The sequence below is a fragment of the Mya arenaria genome, chromosome 4, assembly GCF_026914265.1.
Source record: "Mya arenaria isolate MELC-2E11 chromosome 4, ASM2691426v1".
Classification (NCBI taxonomy): Eukaryota; Metazoa; Mollusca; class Bivalvia; order Myida; family Myidae; genus Mya; species Mya arenaria.
Genome location: NC_069125.1, coordinates 38,160,114 through 38,173,864, shown reverse-complemented (window position 1 = coordinate 38,173,864; position 13,751 = coordinate 38,160,114). Strand labels below are relative to the sequence as shown.

Genomic DNA, 13,751 nt, shown 5'->3' with positions numbered 1-13,751 from the left:
GTCAAAACGTCCTCTGCCAAAACTGGGTTTCATTCAATTTACTTGATACGAGCAATTAACTTATGAGATAAAAGCAATGTCTATATATCATAGAACATATTGGTTTATCAGTAACTGTTATGAAACTAGCTATTTGTATTAAAAATTCATCAATTTACATAACCTTTTCTTTGAAAATGATAGACACTTATTAGTTACAGTTTGGGGACACGCAAAATATCGTTCGGATTTGATTTTTACTGCTTGGCAATGCGAACAGAGTTGTAAATAAAGTAAAATCACACTTGTCGGGCCAACAGCCTTTCAACGCCTCAGAGATTTCATTAAGTGGTGTCACAGGTGAAGCGGTATGTTCTTGCCAATGCCGAACCTACGTCGATCTATGGCTCATTCGGTTTGTTAAAAAGGGTCCATCAGACGAAAAATTGTATTTCCATGGCGTCCTAAATTCCTTCTGATCTGCATTTCGCTGACGCCAAGGGTAAGTTTCGTTAATACTTAGAATCGCATTTTTTCACCATGCTTTGGCGTTTTGATCAAGCACTGCTTGAATATCAGTTAAGTCGTTCCCTTTATAAAAGGCAATGGGAGTGTTACCAAACATGATCCCTTTTACATGTCCCTTGATTTGCAAGAAGAAATAACATATTCCCAATTCGATTGAAATTTATTTTATTCATATCGGACATTCGTGCTATAAAATTAAGACTGATACGTTTGAACACCACCATAAAAAGTGAACATTTTTGTGCAACCAAGTGTATTACAAATTAATTTGATTTTTTCCATTTTACACTGGACTGTTTGTTGTCTGCCTTTTCTTTGTATGATATTGAATGCATGCGCTTTCAATAAATGAATAATGATCAAAGTACTCATATGCAAGATAAGATTTCATACTTCTAGAAAAAATAAGCTTGCTATTCTATTGTTAATAATGTTTGATTGTGATGTCTGCTGATCCCATATAATTTTGTCATCAATCTGAAGGGCAGTGCCTACTGGGTAATTATATGTAAAGTAAATTACCGAAAGCATTTGATAGATAAAGGACTTTCACCTCATTGTTCTTTGTTTCAATTTTAATCATACGTGTAATGCTTAGTAAATGGAGAATATTTTTAAGATGTCCTCGCACCTATTGGCTGGATAATTGTTTAACCCAACGGCACCCCTTGCAGTTTAAGCATAAAGTGGGGAATATATCCCATATCCTGGCGAATAAATCCAACATGTTAATAACTTTGCCCTTTGCTCTTTGGTTATGTGATGAATGATATGCAAACGTTAAAAACAAGATACAAGATATATTACATACAAGAATCATGTGCAATAATATTTATTTAAAGTCGGGTATACGGTAACAAGAAACATTGGCTCAGTTAGCTATTTTCCTACATGATAACAAACATACATTGCATAACAAAACTTAACAAAGAGCTGGTAATCTGGAAATAAAAGTGTATAGTTATAAATAGGTACAAATTGGAAAAATAAGTATAACTTACAAAAGCCGTTTCTTATTATATTCATGCATACAATTACAAGAAGTAAGATTGAATAGAGCAGTGTACACACTGATAACATTAACTAGTTTCCCGGCTGTACGGCCAGTCCAAACGCGCACGGTTCCTCTAGTTGACGTACGACTTCTTTCTAGAGTATAGATTAAAGGTTCTCGTATACATGTAAAACAGCAAAATTGTAAGCAGCACTATGTTTATGGGAGTTACAGCACGGTACAGTCAAGTGTAATTGCCTAATTGGTAATATTTTTTATGATTCATTAAGCTTGCTAATAAATCTTTCTAAAGTATCGCTAAAAGAATGTACTTAATTTCTTATGCAATTTAGTTACTACTAGATTGCGCTTATATTATCAGACACAGAATGGAGAGAGGAAAGAGGGGACAGTCTCTGCCAAATAGGGCCAGGCTATGCGCGTGTCACCTGGGTTTGGTTGCAATGAATCACCGCAATTGAGGCTCAGGACGTCGACTTTCTCATGATAATCAGAGCCGAATGATGGATGCCTTTTATATACTTATTGGTCACCATGCATGTGCATGACGTCATCAGTCATAACAAAACAAACACATGATTAATTCAAAATGGCTGCTTAAAAGAGTTGCAATATGTTCTATTAATTTGGTAAAACAGTTCCCATTATTTGAACTTTTGAATGCCTTTTTTTTACACTTCATGCCAAGACTACAAATTCATCTTTCCAGTTAAGGGGTAATTGATGAAAAATATGCAGCAAGAATCGGGCCTCAAATATGTTGAGTTTCGAACAGCACATGTCTTAGGGCGTTTTTTTACACCAAACTAGTTTCAGTTTTGCTTTCAAGTGTTTCGGCGGTTTAGAAACCTGTTTCGAAAGTGTTGCTTGAAGTATCAAATGCATGATTTTGTGAACAGCTTCAAGAAAATGACCGAGCTTGTAGGCATTATTTGATTATTTATTCAAAACAATGATACCGCAAATGGACGTTTGCCTGTTTTTAGTTTTAACTAAATGGTGTTTCAAAACACGCGTTGGAATACTGTCCGTCATGCTTATGTTTTTTTTAAGCGAGCTATTTTTTGGATGGAGCGAATCGAAGTAAACCCCTCCGAAGGGATTTCAATACTTTCAAAAACCAGTTTCGGTTTTAGTTAAACAAACGATAAAACTGGTTTTCATTTTCCTTGAAACTATCACAACAAATACACAGTGCGGGAAACCAATATAAAACCAAAATTAGTTTATTACCAACAAAAACGCCCTTAAGACTCGACGGGGTCGTAGAAACTAGAACTATAGTGAGGTCTGCTCTGTGCGGTATTGTTTCGTATGGACTTTACAAAACACACCAACAACAACATGATTAAACGGTTTATTAGAATTGTCAGAAAATATAACAACGTCGTTTTGACATATATATTAGTAACATTAAACATTTATAACGAACATGATTGTAATAATAATGCAAATCACAATGCATTAATCATCGCAACACTGAGTCAAAATATATATATAAAAAAACACTATGCATGGTATCACTATGGAAGGGCAGGCCCTGCGTCTTCAGTATCACAGCTTTGTCGATGTGCCCTACAAAAGAGATAAATCAGATTTAACATTATCAAGTCCTATGCAATGAGGTGTTCCCTCTGACGTAAGCATTCAGTAATTTAATGTTATTTTATTAGTGAATTCGGATTGATCTATGGACGTGAGGGTGTCAATTTAAAAGTAATAAACTCGCTTAACAAACAACCTTTATATTAATTTTACCTTGTAAGTATGCTCTCGAAACAACGAACTCCAGGAAGACAAACTATTGATAACTAATTAATATTACAATGTGACTGATTATGCTGTCACTATTTTATTAACTAAACGTTCGAAAACCACTAGTTTAATTTATTAAGACAGCAGAGCTGAGCACGTAAATGATTATGAACAAATGGTGTGTGTTTAACAGATTGACATAAGGGTATAAATGTTTTCCAAAAGCCGTCGATAAAATTCATTATACTGACAAGCCACAAAAGAAAAAAATAGAAAAAAATAAGAAATATAACATTTGGCGTTTGTTTACTATCAACATCATTTTTGACAAAGTTCAATGCCTTAAATGCCTTACTTATCCGACGTGCTCTTCTATCCTTAAGTAAAATATGTACCCCCCCCACCCCCCGAATTTCCGAAATTGAGTTTGCTTTTTTCCAAACGGTTGTGTAATAAAGAGATTGCCAAATATAATCTCGAGTATCAAACCACTTCACCTAAACGAACATTTGACAAATATTTAATGGGTGTATTATTAATTGACTTACGTCAAACTACCTACAATTTAAAATATTATTACATTTGGGATATGTTTAATCATTTCCGGTTCGTCAAAGGTAAAGGCCTTGTTCGTCTGCTCAACGCGGATCTCCATCTCCGCCTCTTCCGGTGTGATACTAAAAACATCCATGGAGGCTGTGGAGTCCGTCCGTGGTAGTGAGGTGGGGCTCAATTTGAGTTCGTCCTCAGACTCGCTGGAGGACACCTGCTCTGCCTCCGGTCGCGGCAATGCTCCCATGGCGCTCACCAGGGCTACAGACGCCAGACTGGTAAGGCTTTGGAATAAACTGCTGCGTCTGCGCCGACCTTTTGAAATAGAGGTACATTTCCTGTGATCAGAAGTAATATTAACATTTACCACATACAAATAGTAAAATGAACAAATAAACCTAGAAATGATGTCACTTTAACCATTTGAATGTGTCAAGAACGTGAATTCATTAGCGAGGTGAAATTAACGATTCTTTAAATATTGGATTTCGGTGTATTATCTTTATTGTATCTCTTACTTTTACAACAAGCACGCATGCATATAATAAATAATATCGTTATCTTTTGAGATTGACCATACTTGTATAAATTAAGTAATATTTTTATCAACTGAGATTGACTTTACAAATATGCGTCACCTGTAGGACAGCACGCCTGGATGGCAGACTCCTCCGCCCCATGCTTCCGACACAGACCCTGCAGCTGGCGGACCTCCAGCTGAAAGAACAAACACATGCATGTACACGACCAATACGTAATATTCGTTGTTTTATCATGAGAAGTTAAATGTTGTAAATACAGGTTACCCCTCTGAGAGAAATGAAACCGAAGAAGGTGATAAGAAACCAAGTTTAATCAAAGAAAATATAAACTCGATTTTGCTAAATAAGCAATATTTGAGATGATTTCAAGTAGGAACTTTAGTGTGTGCCATTAATTTCACCAGGACTCAATCCAAGGGGAGCTCCTCACATTGTGAGATTAGTGAAACCAATCCGATTGATCGTATTCAAATTTGTAACAACCTGATTTAACGTCTTCAAGATTTAAACAAACCCGAATTACCATACTTATTTTCGAAACAACCAAAATTGCCATGCTCAAATTTGAAACAACCCCAAATTACCGTACTTATTTGAAAAAAAAAAATGAAAACGGCAGTGTAATTGTGGTTTTGTAACCTTGTCCTTCAGTTCAAGATGATAGCAAAACATGCTTGTCGGATCAAGTTGCTCATACAGAACGCCACTCAACATACTATATACATGTACATAAGAAATATTTTTATTATTAACACCAAACCACAAAGACGCTTTCTTCTCTCTGAACTATTAATTATAGTGTTTGTATTTTCGGTGTAAGTGACCAATTAGCAAATGATCTAATTAGGTGAAATAACCAAAATATCAACAGGGATGACAATAGTAATAATTTTGGAAAAGTCATTGTAAGACCACAAAATTAGTTCGCAAATAGATAACCTTTTGGCTTTCACAATATATATGAAGAAACACAAGCCGAAACATATTGTTTAAACTCGTTTATGACTCAAGCTGACAGCTTTTTGACTCAAGCTCGAGTCTGTATCCTGGGTAGAAATCAATACTGGCCCCACCCAATATCACAAAAATACTCAAATAAAATATCAATCTCAACTCATTTTACAACACATCAGTCGAACCCCGATGGCTTACACTCCTTCTGACTGGCAAAAATACCTCGAGCCTCAGAAAATTCGAGCTAAGCGGGAAAACTTATGTTCAATGAAAAGAGATCGGTCCGTAACATTCAATTCGAGCCAACGAGGAATTCGAACTAAACGAGTTCGAGCCAACGGGATTCGACTGTTTAAGCAAAATATGATCTTGCATGTTTTATACTTATAAAAAACGGTTGTTTATTTTCCATAGAATGTGTTGATAAAAAGATTTTGACAATATTTCAAAGAAAACTAATTCTATAGCAAAAAACATGATCATTTGCTCAAAGGCAATGAAATGAAGTACATTTATGGCTGTAGAGTTATTTTTATTGGAATTAACATATTCAATGTTAGAATGCGGTTTTAAAATGTGTACACACGTATATTATTTTCAATAACTTTTGATGCTATGTGGTCAAACCATGTCGTTATTTATACATGTGAAACAGCCAATCAAATCATACAAAGATATTCTATCAGTGTGTAAAAGTGTAAAAGTCCAGCAAGTAGACGCATGGTCAAGTACATGTAACAGAGAGATAGACAAAAATACAGACGGGAACGACGGACAAATGAACAACGTAGCAAAAATTTCACTAATCACACAAACTTCCAAATGTATGAAATGTAAATGATCTGTGTGCCACTTTTTTTGTGAAAATGTGTTTGAGTATGCGACCCCCCTGTTTCACCGTATTCATTTTCATATATTTATTTGTGAAATTCATGACCACATACTTTACAAATTTTTGAAAGATGTGATTTGTGAATTGTGTGGTCTAACAGTGCATGCAAACGACCTCAAGGCACACGCGATATCATTTGCGAAATACTTCGTTTCAATAAACTTGCCTCTTGCAAAAATATCACAGGTTGGGAAGAATTTGTTGTTGGAGCATGATTCCAGTTTCAAAAAACAAATTAATGCTTCCCACGTTACAGATTCCATTAACACGTTTGTAATAGAAGCATTGTTTCAATTGATTAATATGGCTTCATACCATTAGGCACATGTTGGACTTCTTTCTTGCTATTAAACAAGTTGAGATGTATCAACGGGCTCTATTTTTATTACAAAAGAGTCAATAAGTCCCGATATCGCTCATCTGAGTACCTGGATAACGTGAAGAAGCAAGCTATTGCCAATGAAGTTATTGGTTTCTAAGACAAATAGTGGTTGTTAAGGAAGTGATCGGTTGCTAAGACAAAGAGTGGTTGCTAAGGATTTGATTGGTTGCTTAGACAAATAATGGTTGATAAGGAAGTGATTGGTTGCTAAGACAAAAAGTGGCTGTTAAGGAAGTTAGTGGGTGCTCATGAGATCCATGATGGTTTCTAGGGAACGTGGTGAAACATAGGGAAGAAAGCTAGTCATTTGGTACTAAGAAAAAGTGTGGTTGCTAAGGAAGTTGATGGTACCTAAGGAGATCAAGACTGTTAAGGGGAGCAAGTATTTGCCTATAGCCAGGGAAGTCATTGGTAACTAGAACAAAATGTTGTTTCGAATAAAGGGGTTACAAAAACGTAATCACTATATCCTCAAGTAACATTCACTATCAACATCTCATCAACTACCATGTAATTGATTATTCGAATCCCCAACTGCCAGCTAGCAGGTAGTTGAGAATTTTAGAAGTTTTTTTTCCTTTTGATCTCAATGGCAAATCATTTTTTAAGTACCACCCAAGAATATTTCCTGTGAAGCCTGGGCACATTTTACCAAACGATAGAGAAGGAAATGCCGTAAGAAGCATTTGGAAGGAAATGCCATTAGAAGCAACTGTGGACGACGGACGCCCACCTTCCACAGCAGCTCACCCTAGAGCAGTCAATGCTCAGGTGAGCTGAAAACACAAAAGGCGTTTTATATGTAAAAATGCAAGATTTTATGACAACCTGATCGGAACAAGACCGTTGTCTCCTTAATTAATTTGTTTATCTCGTATTTTTTTGGTTTCGAAGCACGAGTTGCGCATGCTCGTTTTAGTGACCAAAAACACACACACGCACGGATGAATGATGGCTTCCTTTTTGCACTGATTGTCGTGCGATCGCGTCTTAACTATTACAGAACAAAACTAGTGTTTTGTAATTAAACTGTAGTATATGTGTGTCATTTCCGTGACAAAGAACAAAAATGATTGCTATTTCTTTTTCCTCATTATTAAGTGTATTGTAAACACAATATGTGGTTTGAAAATGATTTATTGTAGAGCTAAACATAGCTAACCATAATTTCAAAAAATGCGCAGTATCACTTCAGGCTTTGATTGTAAATTATGACAGAAACAAAAGGCTCATGTTAGTTGTTATAAGGAAGTTCAATTAAAGTCATGACATTCAACATTCCAATTTATTTGCTCAGTGAGATTGTGTCATTTATTGCAAATAAAAGGCTTATTTATTCATTCAGAAAATGATAATATTGAACCTTTATTATACAGTGTATGTATACCACGTGATAAATAGCGTCATAAATGCTCTGTCTGAAGGCAATATTTTACCTCGAATGAAGACTTTAAACAAAGATATCTTACATATTTCCTCACCATATTAAATGAACCCTAGCGCTTTCTACGTCGCTTACGGAGCCCCACCTTCAGTCTTTTACCAGAGTTTGATTGAGAATTTAGTTTCTTTATTTTTCTTCACCATTTAAAATGAAACAAAGGGCAGTCTATGACGCTTAAAGAGATCCTATAAGGTAATTAGTTTTCTCAAATACTTCGACAAACCTTTTTACAAAACCGTCGCCTGATGGGCACTGTCGAAACATTATTTTGGAAACAGGTTTGTCGAAGTGCTTGAGAAAATTTATCACCTTATCAAACTCCAGTAATAAAACGAATAGCGGGCTCTTTAATCGGCACAGACTGCCCTTTATTTCATTTAAAATGGCGAAGAAAAATAAAAGTTGTCTTTGTTTTAAGTAATTATTCGAAGCAAAATATGGCTTTCCGACGTAGCATTTATAACGTAATTTACCACGTGGTATACACATACCTGTATATCCTTTTAAGAAATGTATATGCAACACGTATTTCTTTTTCGTCCATGTGTTATTTGAATATCTCAGATACGGTTACTTTGCATGCATGTTTATATCAGAAATTCAATTGATATATGGAGTTTTTTTATGATATAGTGTCCTAATAAAGCATTAAACCACAAGACGGCAATTTCAAGTAAGTAGATCAATAAATACTGTTTGTTCCGGCTTCGGTTTGGACAAATATATTCAAAATTACCTTATCTATTCAAGACATGCTATTACGTACAATAACAATTGTCAAGTATGTAAGCTGTTTTTTAATTGCTGTTTCTTGGAACTGTTTTAAATGCATTTCAGGGAGTTTTATACTGAATTTGATTTCGAAGGCTAGCTTTCGTTTCATTGTATTTAAGTCTCCTTCGACAAACATAGACTGGTTCTCAACCAATTTTGTTAATCATAGTAAACTATAGACGAACCCCTTGGCTCGAAATCGTTTGGCTCGATTTCCTCGATCGCTCGAACTTTATGTCAAGCCCCGATTTTGTTTTACTCTTTGTAAGCATTCCCGCTTGGCTCGATATTTGCGGGCTTCGAAGTATTTTGGCGGGTCCCTGAGATATCGAGCCAACGGGTTTCAACCGTGTTTGAATTGCCATTTGCATTTCTTTGATGAATGCTAAGCTTCCAGTTATAAAACTTGTTCCGTGTTTAATATGGGATAATATTATACATCTTTTCAATTTTTCAATTAGCAATGACCCCTATATAAATCAACAATTCTTGTCTCTTATAAAATCGAATTAATAAGTTATTTTTAAATGCCGCATAGATTAAAAGATGAACAAACAAACAAGAAACATGAAAGACAACAACCACTATTAAGATCAATTTTTCAATAATTTGTGTGACAAGAATTACTTCTTGGCGTGATGAACGGAAGCCAAAGTTCTATTGTTTGCTTCAGTTGAAAACTACAAAACATTACGCGATTGTTTTTAATGAAACTCCCAAAGCTAAACACTTATTATTCATTGCCCATGCAACAAATTGAAGGGACTCGCTCCTGTTTATGGACCAGAACATTTTGTTCACGGGCATGCAGTTGAAAATACTAATATTGTAATATTACTCGTTGATGCCGAAATAGCCCCCCCCCCCAAAAAAAAAAAAAAAAAAAAATAATAATAATAATAAAAATAAAAATAAAAAAATAAATAAAAAATAGTGGTTATAGTAGGAAGCGAACGCACGCCGGCACAGTTAAGGAAACATAGAAAGCTGACAACACAACCGCTCGCCTACAAGGACTCTTACACTAACTAAGGGATAAATTAACAAATCAAATCAAATCAAATTTTACTTTCAGTCGGTTTGACTAGTCTAAAATAATAGACGTGTTATACGGGATTCTTCCAATTCCTAACCTCTAAACGGGAATGTGCAAAAAAAACGGGGGTGTTTTAAAAATATTGAAATTGTTTTAAGTGAAGTATTTTATGGTTGAAATTGATCATAAAGAGTTATATTCATATTTTACCATGTAAGTGAAATGTTATTTTGCACTAAACAAGCATTTAATGCATTAAAACAAGTTGTTTACCTTTCCAATAAAACGAAAGTTGTCTGACACAGACAACAATTATGCGAAGGGGAACAACTCGATACAATCGTAATAGCTCGGCCTCCTCCGACAAAGCTTCGAGATTGACCTCGTGATACAATCGTAACAACTCGGCCATGGCCGAAATGTTCCGAGCGATTTAAAACTGTGCCCTAAAGCCTTGCAGGTGCCCTTCATGTATATATCGTTATGTTTGGAAAGAATGAAATGAAAAAAAAGCCGTCAAACTCATAATTATAAGTTGGATATTTATTTTTTTGTGTACGGAACTAATATAAAATAACATTATCTGGTAATATTTCTTGTTTTTATGATATTTTATAGACGCTATATGCTTTAATCCGGAATCCTGATCGGAACAACTACCCACTTTTGATACTAAACAATTTGTACGTGAAGGATTTGCCATATCAAAAATCTAAAAAAAATCCGTCAACGTACAATTATTTGGACTATCGGTTTGACAACATAACAGAGAAAAAATTAGCGATGAATAGCTTACAATTTAACCTTAAAGCCCCTTTTGTTGGTCGCCTTACTAACGCTAATCGTAATCGTTGACTTCAAAGACAATATTTGAGCATATATCAACATTCGTTGGAGGGTTCTAGCGGTCGGAATCTAAGTTTAACAATCTTAAATCATTTACCACACTTTATTTCGTCATAAAAAGTGCATTTTACAAAACATGAGCAAGTCCCTTTATCTGCATGGCCTTCAGCTACACATCTGATGTGTAAAGAGAACTGGGCGACCTTCTCGCGTAGCATTATGCCAAAAACAACTACCTTTGAGACATGAAAAATTACAGTGAGTGAGAATTTTAAGATGCACTATTAACTTTGATGACATCATTTGATGACTGTGAAACATATTAAAATTCCTTGTCATCACGACGTTTATGGTATTCAACAACAGTCGAATCCCGTTGGCTCGCGCTTGCTTTGCTTGAATTCCTCGTTGGTCGAACTACATCTTACGGACCAATTTCTTTATACTGAAGGTATGCATTCCCGCTTGCCCGAATTCTCCGAGGCTCGAGCTATTTTTGCCAAGTTCGAGCCAACGGGGTTCGACTGTAGATTTGTTAACACGAAAACATTTGTCTCCCTTTATATAAATGTGTGCAGAGCCTTTGTATAAACAGAATAACATGTGGCTTTATTCTTTAGAAGTATGAAGTAATTTAAACTGCATATCCCATTCACATAATTAATTACTAAAAAATATATAAAAAATGAAATGATTTAATCAATATGTGCACAACACACACTTCACACATCTTTATAATGATTTTGATTCATGAAAGACCCATCACTCTGCTGTAACCCAATGTGCAATACCTTTTGAGATCCACACGACCCAGAATTCATTCCCATTAATAATGATTTTTTATTATGTAAGAAGTTAAAAAACTATGCATATGTAAATGGAGTTCACCACAAACAAAACCCAAAGGTATGCGCGACACAAGATATGCTCCATGTGCTTTATAGCCTATTTTTCAGCTAAGTCAATGACCAAAACTGTGCACTTACTCAATGTAGCCACATAAAGATTAGTCATTCTAAAATGCCGTCCAGGCTTTTTTTTTAATGATGGTTAGCCTGGAACGTCATTCATAACAAAATTCGTAAACATGTAAAAACTGTCTATGAAATGAAATGGTCTTCATTTGTATTCTATTGCTTAAGACTGCCAATAAATACCTTAATTCTTATCAATAACCATATCCATTTTGCAAATCCACAAGCTATTTCTTAAAAAAAGTAATTTAAATACCTGATTTCAGTTGACAGGAGCTTTCTTACTGCCCGAAAGAAAAAAAGGTTACACACAACTATACTTTAAGGTTTCAATCTGAAGTAGTATTTTTAGTATGGATTACCTTCCCCTAACACTATCATTATCAGTTACCACACTTTTGTACTTAATAAATTTGAAAAACATTTATCGTCACATACAGGATTCAAGATTTATTTACAAACTATTCTATGGGCAATGTGGACAATGCATACTATTATACTTATGTATTTAAAATAAGACTAAATATTAAAAAAACATGTATATCAACGGCATTGTTACACTAAGTGAATCAAAATGTTTTATTGTGTAACCTATTAATCAAAATTTGACTTCAACACGACAATCCAAGTTTACAATAATCAGAGATTTTGCTGACTTATCAATTTATTATGTGTATATATATAGTTTCGCTAGAACAGATGTTTCATGATGATATTTATATTAACAAATACCTTATTCCTCACATCAGAAAACCTATACAAAACTCAACTAAAGGGAATCTTCAGGAAATTACTATTTTTAAAGGAATTGATAGAAAAACATATTTACAGAACATTGTTGTTTGATTTTTTCAGACTAGAGTGCGTTTTATCGTCAAGCTTAAAGCTTATAGGAAAACAACTAGAGTTAGAATTGTTGTGTGTTTTTTAAAAGAACTATATTGGTAAACAGAAGTAACGCTTATGTGTTTAAGGGGTTAAAATATGACAAAGCCGGGACTCTGTATGAGAATTGGCCTTCATGCTCTTATAGAATATGCCTCGGGTTGTTATGGGACACTTGTGCAATCTTCGCCGACTTTACATTTAAAATGTCATCTTATAGAAGGTCATATGCCCAGTTTGTGACGTGAACGCGCCAGCGGTTCAAAGAGACGCTATAAAATTTAACAAAACTTATAAAGTCAAACCGTAATTTTACCCAGTATTCTAATTTCTGTCATACAAAGTAAAAGCACACATATAGTATTTATAATGTATGGTCGTTTTTAGACGGGAGGCTAGGTGCGTGTGGGAAAGAAATGTAGAAATGTTTTTATGTCAAAAGATGGCAATCAAAAACCTCCAAATAATTGCAGAATTTCAAACCGTCATGGCAGGTTTTTGTCAACATACATACAAATGGTCGTTCACTGGGGAACACCAGAAAACTTACTCGCCTACTGGTAGGAAAAAGGTTGGGAGGAGAGAGCTCGTACAATCACCAGTTGGTACCTGAGGTTGCTCTTACCACAAGTTTGTGACAAGTAGTACTTAAAAAAGTTTTTTTGTTGTGTGTCAGAATCTGGATGCTTTAAAGAAACCAAACAAAGGAATATTAAGCATACAAAAGTTCAAAGACATCCAAGTGAGCGCAAATGAGGGGTAAATTACAAGAATAGAAAATAATGATACGAACTGAAAAAAATGCCATGCATGCAAATGAAAATTCTTCCCATACTTTGCATGATAACATTCCACAAACTTAATGATATTGCTATTTGATTAATTTTGCAAAAACTAAATGACCTTGTTCCAATATGCTAACAAAAGTAATAAATGTTTGTAAACACTTCATTCTTAATTTATTTTGAATAATTTACAGGTTTACAATATGTTGCCTTAACAAAACTACTGCCAATGACACTACAGCTCGTACTAAGCTGTACTAAAGTAACTAATAGTCATGTGTAACCTTAAGCAGTGAAAAGAAAAAAATGCATTTGGATATTCTCGGCTACATTCGTTAACAAAAACAATGGTGTTTGGTGAATTTTGATGGTGTTTGAAAATGTATGTTGTTTTAACAATTCGGAACG

At 34.8% G+C, this 13,751-nt stretch overlaps 1 protein-coding gene across 5 annotated transcripts in view; it reads right to left on the bottom strand.

The window, feature by feature from the left end:
- Window positions 1-2,866: 2,866 nt before the first annotated feature.
- Window positions 2,867-13,751, bottom strand: part of LOC128230117 (uncharacterized) — a 34,056-nt gene continuing 23,171 nt past the window's right edge. For all 5 annotated transcript variants that reach the window (XM_052942138.1, XM_052942137.1, XM_052942136.1 and 2 more), the window contains exons 8-10: window positions 4,468-4,546; window positions 3,858-4,144; window positions 2,867-3,097 (exon numbers count right to left, since the gene is read on the bottom strand). In XM_052942138.1, the coding sequence (XP_052798098.1) occupies window positions 3,077-3,097; window positions 3,858-4,144; window positions 4,468-4,546 (387 nt within the window). In that variant the 3' untranslated portion in view covers window positions 2,867-3,076. The remainder of the gene's footprint in view (window positions 3,098-3,857; window positions 4,145-4,467; window positions 4,547-13,751) is intronic.